The sequence below is a fragment of the Aegilops tauschii genome, chromosome 4 (genome assembly GCF_002575655.3).
Source record: "Aegilops tauschii subsp. strangulata cultivar AL8/78 chromosome 4, Aet v6.0, whole genome shotgun sequence".
Classification (NCBI taxonomy): Eukaryota; Viridiplantae; Streptophyta; class Magnoliopsida; order Poales; family Poaceae; genus Aegilops; species Aegilops tauschii.
This window is the reverse complement of record NC_053038.3, coordinates 355,584,603-355,603,614: the sequence shown is the minus strand read 5'-3', so window position 1 is coordinate 355,603,614 and position 19,012 is coordinate 355,584,603. Positions and strand designations below refer to the sequence as shown.

Genomic DNA, 19,012 nt, shown 5'->3' with positions numbered 1-19,012 from the left:
CTCCTTAGTCACTTTGCTTGCAAGCTTTTTGTGATGTTGTATTACCGAGAGGGCCCAGAGATACATCTTCGTCATACGGAGTGACAAATCCCAGTCTCGATCCATGCCAACCCAACAAACACCTTCGGAGATACCTGTAGATCACCTTTATGATTACTCATTTATGTTGTGACGTTTGATGGCACATAAGGCGTTCCTTCGGAGTCCGGAAGTTGCATGATCTCATGGTCAAAGAAACATGTATTTTACAATTAATAAAGCAGTAGCAATAAACTGAACGATCATATGCTATGCTAACGGTTGGGTCTTGTTCATCACATCATTCTCCTAATGATGTGATCCCGTTAGCAAGAGACAACACATGTCTATGGTTAGGAAAACCTTAACCATCTTTTGATCAACGAGCCAGTCTAGTAGAGGCTCACTAGGGACACGGTGTTGTCTATGTATCCACACATGTATAGTTTTCGATCAATACAATTCTAGCATGTATAGACGTTTATCATGAACAGGAAAATATGATAATAACCAGTTTATTATTGCCTCTAGGGCATATTTTCAACACGTCTCGGAGTAGTTTCTAGTTTATTTGCATCGTAGTATCATTTATTATCTATTTTTATTTGTATCGTAGGACAAGGTTGTGGCGTTGGGTTGAACTATGCTATTTTAATCGTTGAATGTTATCAATATGTTGTTTCAAATACTGTTTGTATGTGCTCTGGCTGCTCGCGCGTGCCTTTTTTGCAGCGTCTGCTGGAGCTGCTCGCGCACGCAATATTTTGCGGCGGCCGCTGGAGCGAGCGCTCTGCTGCCCGCAAAAACATGTTATTTTGGTCCTGTAAAACATATTTTAGCGCGCCGCGCGTTGTGCGCCTGTTGGAGATGCTCTTAGGCTGTTAACCAAGACACTGGCCTTTTGCACAAAAAAATAGAATTGAGAAATATAAACGAATTAGTATACGTGGAGAGATACCTATCTAGTTACTTCGTACGGCAGTGATAGCAAGATCCTACAATCAGAAAATTCTGAAATAAACATAGGCTAGTGCTAATTGATTGGGCTTTTCATAGTGGGCATGAGGATGAAGCTTACCAAATACTACATTGGTCCTGGTTTATTGGTCCCTATTGTATTCTGTGCCAAATTTGACCATAAATTAAACTAACAAAATGTACATGCATGTAAAAAAAATATCATTGAAAATTATGTTCAAATACGAATTCAACGATATAATTTTTATTAACATGCGTTAACATTTTATTAGTTAAACATTTGATCAAAATTTGGCACAAATTATAAAATGACCAATAAACCAGGACGGAGTTAGTAGGAGTACTACCTAGAAATAATGGGTGCGGGATAGGCATAATATAACCGTAAAAGGCTAAACTAAGAGCAATTGATTAAAAATTGAAAGCAGAAAACTAGTGAAGCATGAAATAATTAACAAGAGAGAATGATAAAAACACACTTGGGCTGTTGAACTGGTACTGTAAGCCAGGAGATTTGCTAGTGATCATCTCCGTAAGGAAAACATGAAGTGAACAGTCATACATACTTTTCAAGGAGAAGATGGGCCGCAATTGATTAGACCAATGCTATTAGGGCATGTTCAACGGAGTACAGTCAGCCGTCTGTAACACCTGACACGTAGGAAAAGAAATGACGTGAAGGAGAGAGAAAAGAAAAAGAGATCGGGTCTGACTGTAGAATTAACGACGATCTATTCCCGTGCAGATCGCTCGTTACAGACAACATTTTCCCCGTTGTACGAGGGCATCGCCTATCGTGGGCCGCATCGTGATCTCGTGTTCCAGGAAAACAGATTTCCCCCTTTCCCGCGAACCAGCTTTCCCTTCTCCCGCAAACTCTGTTCTCGCGCGCGAACGAAATCAGATCGAGCGCGCCTTCTTCTCCACGATTTGCTCATCCTCCACTTCTTCTCCACGACGCCCTCTCTCGAACCAGGATGTGTTCGATCCTCTCCTGGTGTAGCCTTTTTTTTCCGCTCTTGAGAGGATGGGGCGCCAATCCACGCGGGTCGCTGCGCCGCCGCCGCCGCCGCCACGGGAGCCTCAGCAGGTCACCACCACCAAGCAAGCAGCCGCCGTTCCCCACTTCAGAGCGGCCTTTTCATCGACTCAAGCTCCGCCGACGGACAAGCAGGAATGGAACGCTGCGGCCGCTGCCTCCGAGTTCTTCTCCCCAACATTAAATTGGTACGATTCATTCTGTTCTTCTCAGTTCCCAGTTTAGACATCAACAAGATCTTGTGGGACAACCTGTGGGTGTTATCCCTGTTTCTAACTCTGCCTTCTCACATTCATCATATATACCAACAAATCTCTCGTGCTCTGCAATGAGCGAGCGCGGCCGTGGTTAATTAAACTAAGATCATACTTAATTAACCGGCATACGACATATGTATTTTCAGTGTATCAAGAGAGACCGATGTGCAATACGCTTGCTCTTGCTGCTTATAATTCACCTCATCTTGTATTTATTTCCTTTGAACATTTCAAGAAGGGACATGCAGCTGAGAGAATAACCGAAATAGTTCGCGTGATTTGATCAGTATTCGTTGTTACTAGTACTTCCAATAATATGCACACCAATATTTGTCTTAGTACTTTGTAAAGTAACTACAATAACAAAATTTGACATGCTAAATTTCCAAACTCATGTAGGCCCTCAACGACACGACATGTTGCATCAATCTGACTCTTCATCTTCCGGTCGTATCATTCCGACTCTTCATCTTCCACTGATGAGGACGTTAACTTGAATAATTTTGACCTAGTCGAAGACATCGACACTTGGCCGGTTTGAACAATGATATTAATGTGCTTAATAAGTCACCTTTGTTCGTCCAAGAGTTGAAAGGGGAAGCGCCACGGGTACAATTCACTGTCAATGGAAGGCAATATAATCGAGGTTATTACCTTGCAGATGGTACTTATTTAGAATGGGCTGTATTCGTTAAGACTATACCACTACCTCAAATAGAGATTGACAAATTGTTTGCGCGACATCAAGAAGGGCCAAGGAAAGATGTTGAACGAGCATTTGGAGTGTTGCAATCCCGTTTTAACATCGTGCGATGTCCAGCAAAGTTATGGAAGCGTGCTTCGGTCGGTAAAATCATGGAAGCTTACATCATTCTCCATAATATGATTATCGAAGATGAGGGGGAAATGGTTCACATCCCTTTAGACTTGAATGAGAATCCTGGAACATATTTTGCTTTACCGCCGGAGGTCAATCGTGGTCCCAACATTTGCTTTACAGATGTGCTACAAAGGAATTCCTCAATTCGTGCACGGCCAACACATCTGAAACTCAAGCAGGATTTGGTCGAGCATATTTGGCAGAAATTTGGGGATGAGTGAATAATTACAACTAGTTTGAATACTTTTTTATGTATTACTTGTTTCCATTGATTGCTTTATGTAATAATTTCATACCGATTTGAATGAATAACTACAACTAGTTTGAATAATTTTGTATGTGTTAATTCTTTCTATTAATGATTCCCATATGTAATAGTTCTGTACCAATTCGAGTTTATTTATATTTTTTATTACTTTTTATATAGTTCACATATACACATGTTACCTTCATCTAATTTATGTTTGATCTCATTTGCATAGAGAAGCAACAGAATGGCATATATAGATCTTACCCGTGCTTGATCATGGATGCATGCACGCATTGTACAGTACTAGACAGTCAAATAGACGGCTCACTGTACAAGCTCTCTGTTTAGCCGTCTGTATATGAAGTGGCAAGTAGTTGCAGATAGCTGCCGTCTAAACTGATGTACTTGCCCTAACCTGATGAAGAAACAACCAATGCACTAGAATCAAGCGTTTTAAGATGGAATATGGTAAAACAAAAAAATATAGTGAGGTTGTGGGAATTGTCTTTCCTGCTATTTCTCCAACTCTCCTTTGACATGTGCATGAGGTTGTGTTGGTTCTCAGTGAAGCACCCTGTAATTCTAAAGTAAACTCAAGGTCGATCCAACGCTGGTGCAAGCCATGGCTGCCAATGGAGGCCCTACCCTGCATTACCATTAGCACATACCTTGAAGGCCAAAAAGAAAGGTGTCCACCGGCTGGGCACTTGGCCGACGCGGCATCCACTGCATGCAGAGCATCCTTCCAGGAGAGACTCCATCGGCCGGTCTGATTCCGCCCACAAACATAGGCCACCAAGGACAGCGGTAAGGACAGCAGGGTGGGGCGGAGGAGTGGAGGCAGTGGGCAGCGCCGGCAGAGGCGTGGCAGAGGTGCCGCGGACTGAGGACGGACTACACGCAGTGGTCTGTTGTCGATTGGGCTTTCTTCCATGTTTGCGAATTGACACCTTCGATGGTAATTTAAGACTCGAAACAGAGCGACGACATGCAAGTCTAGATGCCTAATAGAAATTAGTTAAATGAAAAAATAATTGATGATGTGGTTAGGTTGCATGTCAAGAAAAATAAGATAGTGTGATGAACTATTTAGGTATTATAGATATAGATTATAGTTGTGAGGTATTCGAATGCAGAGCAGACGTGTCCGGGCACATCGCGGGCGTTTTAGGGCGTGGATTTGGTGTTTGCGGCTGTCGTGCATGTTATCCAACACGATCGATACAGTAGGAAATAGTAACATGCAGGGATCTGACTGCGGATCCGTGCAAAATTCGTTCTGGGCGTCCGATTCCGAAATGTCCAGCGAGACGTACTTATACAGTACTAAGCGTTGGACCAACGCACTACTAACTGTTCCTGGCTCGGACACGGCTTGAACGCTCGATCGCAAGACGGCTTGCCATATCAGGTGTCCACCATATAAGGCGAGCGTATCCAGGGGAAAGAAAGAGCGTATCACCCGATCGAGTCTGCACTGGCAATGGCGTCCCTCGCGTTGATGCCGAGCTGGTTCCGCCGCCGCGCGCACGTCCCGTCCCCGGAGGAAGCGCGCGAGATCGAGAGGAGGAAGAGAAAGGAAGAGTACGATCAGCTGATCGCTTCGCTGAGGCCGCGACCACGCACATGGCGGAGTCGTCGGAGGGATCGCCGGGAAGCGCTGGCTAACGAGGCCGCAAAGCGGGAGTGGGTCGATGAGCAGAAACGGCTGATCGCGGAGGCGAAGCAGCGATCAGGCGGCGTCCCACATCCCTGTTGGAACGATGACGCGCGAGACAGACACAGACGCAGGATGCGGGCGGCAGTGGAGGAACTATCGGCGGCTTACGAGGCCAAGAAGAGCCAATGGATGGCCGCGCATAAGCGATCGGGGCTCGAGGAAGATCGGCGGGGCAGCACCGCCGTGAAGGTTCACCCCCTCGTGTCCACGGAGGCGCCTTTGAAGCCCGTAACCGCCGCCGGGAAGAGCAGCGCGGCAGGGGGCAGCGAGTCCGGCCACCGGGTGGAGATGCACGAGGCGAAGGCCATCGAGCAGAAGCACCTGTGGGGAGGCCGCCGCCGCAGCGATGAGTACTATGCCATGCGCCGGGAGGTACTGAGGAGAGACCGTGCCGCTCTCGACGAGATTACGGAGCCGCAATCTGCATGCGCAACGAGGAAGAAGGAAGAAGATCGTATCTGTCCGTTCTGTTCTCGGCTTCTCGCAGACAGGAGATAGATAGAACGACCGACCATGTTCGGTTCGCAGCTTTGTCCTGCGGTGTAGTCAGAGGTTTCGTGTGCCAAGGGAATCAATTTTTTTTTAGTTCATCCTATCCTACGAAACTTTTGTGCATGGTAATCTTAGCTTTGTCTTGGATATTTTTCACCCTTTGTCCTCGATCGTGCGCGTGGATATTTTCACAAATCAACTTTTTATTAGGTCAACTAGAACAATGCCCATGCGTTGCAACAAGATATAAATATTCTACTACATTAAATAAATGTTTATCAAATACTGACCATGAATTATCTTATATTTTGATCAGAAGTTTGATAAGTAAATTAAAGTGAAATTTGTTCATAAGGCAAGTAAATTAAGGTAATCCATTAGGACGCCGATAACTGCCACACGTGTGGTGTATCGGGTGGTTGTGCCGCACGCCCTGTGTGGCACGGAGACGACCCCGCCCGCACGACTGTGTACGGGCGCGCGCAGCCACAGACCGCACGTCCGGTGCAGCGCGATCGCCCCGCACGAACACGTACGGGCGAGTGAGCACGTGGCCCGCACGACTCGTCTCGGTCGTCGCCCCTTCCCGCCTGCGACCCACACGCCCCGCGTGTCAGTAACCACGCGTCCTGTCGCGATTGCCATGGTCCGGACCCTCTTTAGTTGCCATGTTGCTGAACTACAGTTGCCATGTTGCTAAACTACAGTTGCCATGTCGGACAACTACAGTTGCCATCTTCTAACACTGGACAGTTGCCATGTAGCACTAAAAAAACATGGCAAAAACATGTTTCGGGTAAAAAAGAGAGTTGCCATCTGCTTACAAGCACGCTAGAGGCAGTTGCCATGTACCCTGCAAAAACACATGGCAATTGATAGCTTTTGGTGTGTGGGAGAGGAGGCGGGCATGTGGGCGATGGTGGTATCTTTAGGAGTTGCCACCTACTAACACTAGACAGTTGCCATGTAGAGCTACAAACAGACGTGGCAACAATAACATCTTCGGGTGAAAGAGAGCTGCCATCTGTTTACAATCACAAATAGGGCAGTTGCCATGTACCCCTCAAAAGACATGGCAAATGATAGCTTGGGTGTGAGAGTGGGAGAATGGGCAGTCGTGGGAGATGGGGAACAGAAGTGGTGCGTGGCGTGCGGGCGCGACAGCAGTTTCATCGCACGCCCCGACTGGCGAACCGTTGACCGCGGAGAGAAAACGGCGTGCGGGCGAACTCTCTCACACGCCACACACACGAATTGTCCTACGTGGCACATAAATTCAGTCTTTTCATGCCAAGATTCGTGCAAAAAGCGCCGGACGGCGATGGAGGCGTGTGGGCGAGTTGGCTAACGCCCACACGTGTGGGCGTTAGACTTTTCGATCAATTATCATATACATAGAAGGTTGGACGAAGGGGTGATGAGAAGAAAAATAAAATGGGAACCTTACATTCTTTTTAAGCAAGTAGAGAAATAGAAATAACAAAAAGAAAAGAATCAACTAAGGATTCAGTGGAAATGAACGAATCAACATGATTTGTAGATGAAAGCCGGTTATACGAGGTCGAGAGTGCGGTTGCTGGGGATGTATTGTACTAAGAAGAAAATTAGTCGAACGCAAGAAACAGACACCAGCAGTACTTTCGACAAACGTAAACCCACAACAAACAAGCCGCTGTCATGCGGCACAGCGTATGGTGAGTCCAAAGTTACACCAACGGGGAACCTGTCCGAGGCGCAGAAGTGCAGAACACACATTAGACACACAAATCATACATGCACAAGGAACATTGGCCTCCGCAGCCTCTAATTCAGCAGCCTCATAAAATTCACAGAATTTTCAATTCTTCAGTCATATGCCAAACCCTTACATATACATACGGCGAGAAGTAAACATACCCTAGCAACAGCACCACATCTTGGTGGTCGGGTAACTGCTTTGTTCCTGCTTACTGCTACCAAAATATCAGCGCAGCCGAATTCTTTACCCAGAGTTCTTGCTAGTACTATATCGGCTATGAGATAACATTTCTTCTGGTCACATGTCATAGAAAAATTCTTGATTCTTAAAAGAAAACAACTAATCAGAGTTTGATCTGATACTACAGTGAAACAACTAATCATATGAAACTCCTCATTAGTCACTGGTATCTTAACTGCTTTCGCATATTACTTGATCACAGTTGATGTTAGAACACAATGGTGCAGTCGATCAAAGGGGGCATGCTGAAGAACTTGGTGCACATGACCACTATCATTTCGACCATTGCCTTTGCTCGGTATCAGCACTAACAAAGTAGACATCCAATTCATCACATAGTTGGACTACACAATCTTTTGGCCCTCCATGTCCTTCCTGGTGAGTGCCGATACTTCCAAATGGGCATTCAATTACCAAGCATGCCCTCAGAACAAATGAACATGCCATTGGGGTAGCATAGAAAGGAATGACTCTGGAGCAGCTCTTCATCTTATCATTGCCCTCAAAACAAGACAAGTCTAAGAAGACATGTTGGACGGACTGACAAGCAACCATGCGGAGCCATATTCTATCATGACTAGAGGTATTGCACAGAGACATGTCAAAGGTCACACCCACGGGTAATCCGTAAACATATGATAACGGATTTTCAGAATCTGTATCCCGGACTTGCAGCACAGCAGTCGTAGCATTAAGCATTTCAAAATCTCTTGCTGGTTTTAGATCAAAGATTTCAAGAAAGGTGTAAATGTTGACAATAGGAGTGCCGTCGATAAAGTTACCATCAAACACTTTCTTAACTTCTTTGCTGAAGTCGGAAAGCTCATAGGATCCATCGGCACACAGACCATCAATGTGATTAATTATCCAATGCAACTTATCTAGCACTAATTTTGAACATGTTCCAAACTCGAACAGTCTACATAAAATAGCTAACAAAGCAAACTCCAAGACTTGAACCTCCAGTCCTCTATTCAATCCAGCATAACAACATTTCATCCTTCTCACAGATGTATCCAACTTCTCAAGCAAAATATCAAGTGATGTGTGGCCAAAAGCATGAGAATCATCCAACTGAATGAACCACCATATTTCAACAATGAGCTGTAGTGCATCAAGATAGTCGCATACAAAGCTCAAGACCGCACTAGTTGATCCAGAAGAATTTACAGCTAAGATATTGACTTCTTCTTTGCATGTTCTACAATAAAGACAATCAAAAGAAGTTGAAGTAATCACAAACAATAGCATGAAAGACTGGTTGCATGGGAAAGAACGGAATATAGCAAATCATACCTCAGAGTACTTTGAACTTCTCCTATACTGCACGGCTTTATCACAGCCCAGGCTCCTTTAACTGTTTCTAATATGAGCCTTGTCGATTGCATTATCACAACTTCATCTAAGTACTTGGTTGTTTTTCCAGTCGTTTCTACCTGTGCATGAGTTCCTCCCACAGTTTCAACACTGAAACATTCATAATCTCCACCTTCTGCAGACACTAACTTCTTTTCCCAAAACTGCATTCCAGCTTGACGATACAAGTAGGATAAGAGTGAATCCTGTTCATCTTCGGCTAGTGCACACGAGATCATCCCAAATAGGGGAATTGCATGTGAAAATATAACTGTGGGTATATCCAGTTTTTTGTCTTTATCATCATAAGCAGCCGAGACAGAAACCATTAACAATGCTTTGATTCTAGGTTTATCCAAGATCAGCTCTCCATCAGATGCCACATTGATCTATGTCATAGATAATATAGCATTAAGGGATATAACAAAACTTCATAAAAAATCCAAAAGAAATGTTACTATACTCAATGTAGCAAATGAAGATATTACTCTACCTACGCATAAAAACAAGTCCGAAGTCCTTGTATGTTAAGAATAACAAAAAGCTAAAGTGAGAAAATATGGTTGGTCAGTGGAATTAATATTCAAATTCTTTTCACCACATTGTTAGCTTATGCTCATTCCTCAAACAGTTGGGCCTAAGGAGGAGCTGGAACTTAAATAAAGCTGATTTTAATATGTTAAAAGTTATTTGCAAACCAAGTGTGCGTGCATGGCATACTGCTAGGTGTTCTTTTTTGCTATTGGATCACATACTGAACACACCATCTCAGGTCATAATACCCCTAAAGAGAAAGGAAATTACGTGTGCCAGAAATCATTCAATGATAATGCAGTTGAGAAAGACACATCATGTTAATCTGCAAACTGCTGTCAGCATTTCTTTGAATCAGTGAGATCCCTAAACTAGTAGTGTTGTGATGCATCCTCTGTTCATCTGATTTGGCTCGCAGTTCACATTGATTTGGGGCAGTTTGAGCACAGAATAATGTAGGTATGTTCCGCACTGACAACCCTGCCTATTGTTTTAACATATTGTAGGCAATGTGTGATATCTAGACAGACAAACCATTATGATGTGCAAAAGGTGTATGAGGCTATGAGCAAGCAGCGGTGTGTTTCTCTTACAAGTAGGCTCTGTTTTAGGCTTCTATTGCATAATAGATATGGTTTTGTGATCTATGGTCTTTATTACAAAAGCATGCTAGCATATGGAAGAATGGATATTCTATTTGTTGCTCTTACTGATTTGGCTACAAAGAGGAGATCATCTGGAGTGTATCTATCTGCTGTGGACTCAGACACTATCATTATCACCCTACTAACAGATTACCATTTATAGATGATGCTCTATTGGTGATTTTGACTTTTCAAAGGAGTTTCCCTACAAACTCAGTGATTACGTGGCATACATATGCAACTTCTGTTCTGATAGAACTATTTCTCATTTTTCTGTGAAACTACTAGGTACCCATCTTGGTTGAACTTCGTGGAATGTTGCAAAATTTGCTTACTGAGTTAGATTGCCCATATCAAGCAAGTTACAGTAATTTATTTGATTTTTTTTTACCAATGCTCCATTCTTATAGTATACTAAGATATGCATAGACACTTTATTCACACACCTTGTGTCCGGTTTATGATATTTGTACTCCACAGAGAAATCTGCATGTCCACGCTTGATATCACCCCCCACCCTGCTGTGACACTGAGCCACCGGTCACGTGGAAGAAGTCAAGAAGAAGGGAGTGAAAGGAGAGACTGAGAGGGGTAGGTTAGAAATGCAAGCCACTTTGATACTTAGATGAAAACATGATGGATTGTTCGCAGACTAATAATTAGCCATCAAAATGGAAGTTTCCTTTTGATGCAAACAATGGTTTAACATTTATTTCTTCGTAGAAAGTTTCCTGCAGATTGCAATGCCATTGGTGCCTCTGAAGCTAAATGAATGTACATGAATTCATTTCCATGCTAATGTGAAAATGAGGCATAATCTGCTTACTTTAATGTAGCATGTAGGTCAAAAACAACATGACTCCTTGATTAGAGGATGTGTCTGTGCAAACTAGTTCCATTGCGATGTTATCATACTCCATTAATACCAACAATTAAAATGTTATCATTATACTTGCGTCTATAAATACATATGGTTTGGTTGTTATTATTTAAATCTCAAAAGTTCTTGGTTCATATCCTGCTTGTTTACTCTTGGTTTTCTTTTTTCCTTCTTCCTTGATAGATACGTGACTCTGTATAGAAGTTGTGTCTATATAACATATGTCTCCCTATGAAATTTAACCATGTGTTTGAATGGACAAGATCTGGTCTACTAAGATAGTATAAGATGGAACAGAAAGAATCTAATTACCAAAGATGAAAATAATTCCATATCTTCTGCAGTTACTGCAGCCCAATCTTCAAGGGATTATTTTTCCAATGTTTGACTATATTGACGTATCATTATCTTCTAATATTTTAATTCGAAAATATTGGTTTTCTCTCTCTCGATCAGTAGCTGGATGTAGTGTGCAACCTATGTAATAGATATGTTATGTGCAGCCTTTGTGATAGACTTGGCTATTCACGTTCCTACAACTATTACTTTTTCTCATCCAGTTGGTAGAGATACAGAAGACCTATAAAATGAGTTACCATCATGGCTTATACTTAGTACGTGACCATATCCTCGCAAATTTTTGTTTCTTGGCCTTGATGTAAAACTGTAAAAAGTGGCGGGTCAGCCCATGCCCGGCGCAGCTAAAGAGATATTTGGAAAAAGACGACAACCCAAATAAAGATACAATGTTGGAGAAATGGAACACTCTGGTGCACTCTTGAGGAAGGTTTTAAGGGAAGTCAAACAAGAGGAACTATGCTGCTCGCTGCAACAGTATCAAATATCAACCTTCTGAATGCTGAAAGACAATGTCTCTATGACAGCAAGGGGGCCTTTGAGGAGAGGAAGCCTAAGGCTTTGATCTGATGTATTCCACTATTCTCGGAATTTTTGTAGTTGTGTCCATGCTAAACTGTAAGCACCTCTCTTTGTAGAACTCAAGTCTCAGCTCCAATGATATTTTATCATCTAACGAAAGGAATCTCAGCTGGTGCGATGCCTGCTATGCTGTCTACTATTATCTCTATTTTACAAAATAAATGAGCTACCAGGACCGCTCAAACAATCTGCTAACAGTGATCACATGGCAACGCGGCCACAAATAATCTGACAGAGTGCATCAAGCCGTGCCTTGGGTATTCTCAAAATCCAAATTTTGGAAAAAACACGTACCATATTGTGGTCTCAAACTGTGGTTTTAGTCATACATTGATAGCAGAAAGTCAAAAAATGGGAATACATTCTCAAATGAGGGAGTATACTTCTTTCCCTCACGAAAACTAGAAAAACAAATGGTAAGAACTTATGATAAACTATGTGTAGTCTTCTAAATGTTGTAGACAAGTGTTAGATATCAGCAAACAACTGTAATGACATTATATTTTTTCCGGTCTATAAAAACCTGCAGTAACTCAAATTTGTACTCGCCAAACAATGTTATAGATTTTTCTCCTTTTTGTTTTATTGACTTGCACTTTGTTGATTGTTGCCATCTCAGCTGGAGGGGTAACGCTTCACGCACCAGCCGGTTCACCCAAAAGTCCGAACTAATTGAGAAGGTTGGGCGAACCAGGTATACTTCAACATGAGGTACCATCTTTTGTCACAGGTTTGGGCATCATCAAGTGGCCGATCCCATGCACTATCAAGCAACCAAACTTTGATGTTCACATCAGTGCGAAGCCCACATAATCAGGTGTATCTTATAGGATAGGTATTACACAGGGCTTCAAACATTTGGCTCACGAGGATAATGTATATTAATATGATCTTCTAAAAATATATATAAATTAAATATGCTCTTTGCCTTCCAGATTCAGTTGTCCTAAATCAAACTGTAAATATGCAACACATCCTTAAAAGTATTACTTGGCTAAAAAAGAAATCTACAGTTGGGGTTGAGTAGACTTCATCGTTACAAATTACTTAGCAGCCTGCAAATATAGATGCATTCATTGTTATTATTTAAGGTTGATAGCTTGGAATATTCTCAAATTCCATACGACTGACAGAAAATAAGATGGGTACACACTACCGAACTTGAGATGGTACCTCCTTTCTAGTATATACCGAACTTGAAAGAACCGCGCAAACAGAAAGAATCAGTGCAGCAGCAATACTGAAAGTGAAAACATACATTTTATATAGAACATTAGCATGTAGATAAAATTGGAAGTAAGCAATGGAGAAACACCTCTTTGGCTAAATGTTTGGCTATATTGGCTGAAAAGCTCCCATGATTCTTGCCAATGGAAAACAGAACGCCATATATATCTTGATCCTGCATATAATAAATACGGTCGCAACATAGAAGAAAAGAGTCAGTTACCACAAAATTGAAGTCATAGGCTCAAAGCCTCAAATAATTATAGAGTAAGCAATATTCTATACGCTGAATGAAACTCAAATTAACATTAAGCAGGATAATTGAGGCTTTGTGTTACATTGACTACACGAATAATTCATCTAGAAAATGTTCAAGCAAAGATCAGAATAGCAAGGGAGAGATAATTGTGAAGCATGGTGATTATTCTGCACTAACATACCTCCGGATTTTTCTCCAGACCTGCAATGAGACCATCAAGTGCAGATTTAAACATTTGAAGTTTAGGCAGATTCACTGACCCTAGGATCTTGCGTGCTGCATTTCGAACTACGACATTGGCATCCATCAATATGCCAAGGAACTGCAAAAGCAACAGGAGGCATAAGATTACCAAATTTAGCATCTAGCATAGTTAACTACAAATAAAGAACCAATTCATACATCTAGCTTACACGAGATACATTATATTGATAATTAGTACCATGTGCATGTGCTTCTCCTGCATGCTCAAACATCCATATGTTGCCATATCAAACAGTGTCTGCAAAGTTTGCAGTCTAGCTGCTTCTGTATCATCATTCATCATGTCCATCAACAAGTCCAAGGCCTTCTGTGCATATCGGTTTGAAAGCTTTGCAAGAGCTCCCAGCGTTTTACATGCAACTGTTCGGACCTGTAGGGAGAACATATAGAACAATAAACAAAAGACACGGGACGTTAAGGGGAATTATGTGGTATAAGAGAATGACCTGACCTGATAGAATTCATCTTCAACCCCATGCGCAAATATGCCAGCAGCACAGGGGAATGATAATTTAGGTGGTAGTTTTTTCCCTTTGATGCTAGAGGCACTCCCAGTGTCAGTTTTTATGATCTTCTTAGACAGCGACTGAAGCAAAACACCTTCAGATACTCTCTGCATTTTGGCAAGTGCGTTGAATGCTTCAATTCTTACTTCTGTACACATGTCCCTAGCCATGGAGCTAAGCTGAATAGAGAAGTCCAAAGGGGAAACAAAGCAGTTATCATTACAGTGGTCAGTGGAGTAAAACTTGCAAGTTACAAATATTAAATGCACAAGCATGATTAGATGTGTTATGGCGCTGCTAGAAGGAGGGCGCGAGAGGGCCGGCCGGGGGCCTTTTTGCCCACGGCCGGGCAAGAGGGAAGGGATTTCCTTCTTAATTCTTGCTTGATTAGATTGATACATCTCCTCTCTTTATATAGAGAGGTTTACTTGACTCCCAAGCAAGGCTTACTTGACCCCTAAGCAAGCGACCCTTATCTCTAATTAACCCTAAGACTTACGGGCTATACCGCCAGCCCAGGCCATTAGGCCCATTACGTACTCTAACACTACACCCCACCTAGACATGCAGCTTGTCCTCGAGCTGCAACCTAACCAACTTATAACCATGACTCAACGCAACACAAACCTAACACCTAAAAACAAGCCTTTTACGTCTCGGCTTGTTTTATTACTCTCAACCTGAAATGGACTGGGACGCTTTATTTTGGACCCCTGAACATAAAGTGGACACCATCCGGCATCCGCACGTCGGACGTGCACGTGTACAGCCACCTGGATCCCATGGACACCATCTGGACAAAAGGAGTGCATGTGTATGGCCACCGGGAAGTGGTCGCAAGAGCGACCAGCAGAGGCGCCCTCGCGGCGGCCGGCGGCGGAATGCAGTGGTGCTACGCGGTGCGCTCCTGTTGGTGACACCCTGCCTTCTCCCCGCCGGACGGCTGTTGGTCTGCACCGCACAGAGAAGAGTGGAGGGCTTGCGATGGAGAATGACGAGGAGGGTTGCGCACCCCCAACCGCCGATGTCGCAGACTTTGAGGTCGCTGCCCACGGGGAAAACAGCATGCCCAAGATCCCCGACGCAGCGGACAAAATCGAGGTCCTTTGCGCAGCGAAGCGCAGCTGGGAGGAGCGGCAGCTGCAGACCACGCATCTCCCGCACACGCCGACGCGCTAGGAGGCCGCGCGCAGCAGCCTGCAGCCTCACCGCCGCTGACACGTGGCGGGTAGTGATCCAAGCCGGAAGCGGTGACGGTGACGGCGGGAACTTGATCTGCTGGATGGGGACGCCCTGGGGAAGCGGTAATGGCGACGGCGGGAACTTGATCTAGTGGATCGGGACTCCCGCCGGCGCGGTCGATGCGGGGCCGGAGCTGACCGGCGGTGGCTGCTGCAGCGGAGCGCCGGGCGCGGCGGAGGCCGCCTGGGGCGGCGGCTGCCACTGTAGCCAGGGCGGGGCGATGGTGGCGGTGGATGGCAGTTGCAGCGGCCCGGCGAGCGCGGCGGGGACGCCCTGGGGCAGCGGCAGCGGCTGATGCGGCGGAGCGCCGGGCGCGGCGGAGGCCGCCAGGAGCGGCGGCTGCCACTGCAGCCAGGGCGGGGCGGTGGATGGCAGCTGCAGCGGCCCGGCGAGCGCGGCGGAGGCCGCTTGGTGTAGCGGCTGCCACGGCAGCCACGGCGGCACGGTGGCGGCGATGGGCGGCGCAGCCGGGTGCGGCCCGTAGGACCCGGCCAAGAACAGGCAGATCTCCTGGACCGCCTGGGTTAGTTCCCACAGCGCCCCGGACACCTCCTCCGGGGTGAGGACGGCGGGGGCGGGCGCGACAGAGTATCCCGGCAGCGGAAGAGACGGGTTGGGCGGTGGTGAAGACATGATCGAACCGAAGCTAGCTGATACCAAATTGTTATGGCGCTGCTAGAAGGAGGGCGCGAGAGGGCCGGCCGGGGGCCTTTTTGCCCACGGCCGGGCAAGAGGGAAGGGATTTCCTTCTTAATTCTTGCTTGATTAGATTGATACATCTCCTCTCTTTATATAGAGAGGTTTACTTGACTCCCAAGCAAGGCTTACTTGACCCCTAAGCAAGCGACCCTTATCTCTAATTAACCCTAAGACTCACGGGCTATACCGCCAGCCCAGGCCATTAGGCCCATTACGTACTCTAACAAGATGCATCTTTCTTTTTGTGTGCATCACAAACTGCATGTTTCAGTAGTAAATCTCATTTGCCATGAGTACTTTCACCTTGTCAAAAGGATTTCTGGTGATAAGAACAGAAAGGTAAATTACCGAAAATACAGGTCTTTTAAGTAAAAAACAAGAACATCGCTCCCAGTATCAGTTATGGGCATGTCGTATAACTATTCATTCCAAACTTTAGTAGCCTGGAATTGACATATAGAAACAGAAGTATTAGGCTAAATAAAAATGTCGGTATCACATTAACATTAGGCCCACACTCAGCTAGTTGATCCTACCGTTCATGAACACCAAATCCAGCGCGAAGTGCAAGCCATACCTGTAGGAAAACCCGGTCCATTTGGTCACCATCACCACCCAACTCCTCTCTCATGGCAAACTTCTCCGCACAAAGGCCAACCTATCCACCGAAGACAGGAGATCTCCTCAATTCCTCATATGTAACTCTCAAAAGCATACAGTAGCACAAAAGAAAACATAAGTACCCATAAATGACAATATCTCACCAATCGCACAGCGGCCAACCTGATACCCTCGTCCTCGTCCCTCAGCGATTTCTCCGCGCAAGCGTAGCAGCACTCCACAACCCCGCCGCCGGCATTCACCTTCTTGAGGACCGCAGCGAGGCCGCTGAGTGCCTCCGCCCGTGCCAACGGGTAGAGTCCGCTGGCCATCGAGACTAGTGCTCGGATCTCCATCCCAGGATCAGCGCCTGAGCTACTGGACGCGTGTGGCCCCATAAACCGAGCCCGCTTGGCGACGGACGGGCCGGGTTCGGAAGCAGCGAGGCCCTCGTCCATGAGATTCACGGCCCCATAAGCTTGGAAAGAATTTTGCAAAACCCATATAAGTATATTTCTTGCAAACTAAAATTAATAATCTCTAGCAAATTAAAATTAGAACTGCATGCTGGTCGCATATTACTGTATGATTAAATTCTCAGGTCTTTGTAACTGTTATTCTGATATCAGCACAGAGACCTGAAAAGAAGTATCAATTTCCATATAGCTGAAAATTTAAAAATTAAATGGCAACAATGCAGCTGTATGGATTGAACTCCTCCTCAAAGCATATATGCATTTAGATTTAATTACACATGTTCATTCCAGCTAACTTTTATCCAGATTGCTTAGGACATTGTTATCCAAACAGTTGACGGAAAGAATTTAGCGCAATACTACAAAACACAGGAGCTAGCATAGAGTTTTGTAAGGGGCATATCTATGTTTCTTCTCAACGGTAGTGGCCGCCTAACTTACTTTACAAAATGGTACAAGGATAATGGAAGGATGTCCCTGTGCCCTTTATTCATGGAATGATACTAATCAATACTCATCTACTGCATAAGTTTCTTCATGGTCTTTTAGACTATAATCCTGACATTTTTTTGCCTTCCTAAATCCTAATCCTGTAGGGGCATTGCTGACTTGCTGTCTGCTACATGGTCTAAATGAACATAGGCCTTGTGATTACTGAGATCAACCATAGAATCAAAAGCATATAAGATCACCAGTGTATTGGCAGAGGAGCTACCAGCGGTGGTGGAACTGGACTGCCGCGGTGCCGGCTGCGGTGCCCCTTGTGCCTTCTCCATGCGAAAACGGCCGACAGCGTGCTGCAAGTAGACCGCGGAGGGGTGGGCCGGGAGGGGGCGGGCAGAACCTGGCAGAAGGCGGCGTAGAGGAGCAGGAGGCCGCGAGGAATGGGGCAGGGCCGCGGCGGTGGAGGGGATCTCGAGAGGGCTGCGGCGGAGGACAAGACGCCCGCGAAGCGCGGAGAGGGAGGAGATGGCCGCGACGCAGGAGGCGCAGGCGGGGGAGCGGGCGCGGCGCAAGACGGCAGGAGATAGCGGGAGGACGGAGGAGTAGGGATGGCTTCCGCAAATCAGCCGCGCACTGGCTTCCGGCTCCTCGTGCAGAAGCAGAACCACGGGTGTGTGTTTTTTTGGGTTTTCCTGGGCCGGCTCCACACAGAAATGGTCCAGAAGCCGCAGCTGCTATTTCGGGCTGGGGCCCAATTCTTTTCAGCTTTTGATTCTCCAAAAATGTCTCAAAAAAAAAAGATTCTCCAAAATCAGCTTTTGAGAAACTTCCCCCAAAATCAGCTTCCTGCAGAATCACCCAGAATCAGCTGTCAGTTCTTTTCTAAGATTATGGGATGAGTTGTGTGCTAAAATGTCTGTAATGTCCCTGAACTACAGTGTTGAATTGCTAAGACTTAGTTGTTTTGGACAATTTATGTCGAATATGAGCATGAAAACGAGGATACATCCATTCAGCCATCAAGCAAATCATCTACTCCTACCAAACAAACAAACATCCATCCATTTTTCCATGTACAGAGAAGAACTAGGAAAGAAGGAATAGAGCTGCACCCAGAACAGAACAGAGAAGACAGAGAGGAGATGAGAGCTCAGCCTAGGCGACGGCCCGAGCAAACTCCGGCGAGGCGGCGTCGGGTGTCGAGGCCAGCGGCCGGGGCGGAGCGGCGGCTGAGGGCCTCGAGGCGAGCTGGCGAGGCGAAGGAGTGGCCGGGGCGGAGCAGCGGCTGAGGGCCTCGAGGCGAGCTGGCGAGGCGAAGGAGTGGCCGGGG

General features: G+C 45.4%; 1 protein-coding gene and 1 long non-coding RNA gene across 3 annotated transcripts; one reads left to right on the top strand and one right to left on the bottom strand.

Moving 5' to 3' along the window:
- Positions 1-1,766: 1,766 nt before the first annotated feature.
- Positions 1,767-3,594, top strand: LOC120963006 (uncharacterized). Its single transcript, XR_005754568.2, has 2 exons — positions 1,767-2,223; positions 2,692-3,594. It is a non-coding gene; the product is annotated as an uncharacterized lncRNA (long non-coding RNA).
- A 3,814-nt stretch (positions 3,595-7,408) lies between these two features.
- On the bottom strand, positions 7,409-18,352 carry LOC109780253 (protein SIEL). Of its 2 annotated transcripts, none has more exons than XM_020338844.3 (9): positions 17,954-18,352; positions 16,927-17,240; positions 16,740-16,820; positions 14,167-14,400; positions 13,894-14,085; positions 13,633-13,773; positions 13,281-13,367; positions 8,909-9,357; positions 7,409-8,813 (listed from the first exon to the last, which is right to left on the bottom strand). In XM_020338844.3, exons 1-9 carry the CDS (start codon positions 18,012-18,014, stop codon positions 7,886-7,888), a joined length of 2,487 nt encoding a protein of 828 aa, XP_020194433.1. In that variant the 5' UTR covers positions 18,015-18,352; the 3' UTR covers positions 7,409-7,885. The 2 variants fall into 2 exon arrangements, with proteins under 2 accessions (XP_020194433.1, XP_040243197.1); XM_040387263.2 differs by having other exon boundaries at positions 16,946-17,240; positions 17,954-18,257.
- Between the last annotated feature and the right edge of the window lie 660 nt (positions 18,353-19,012).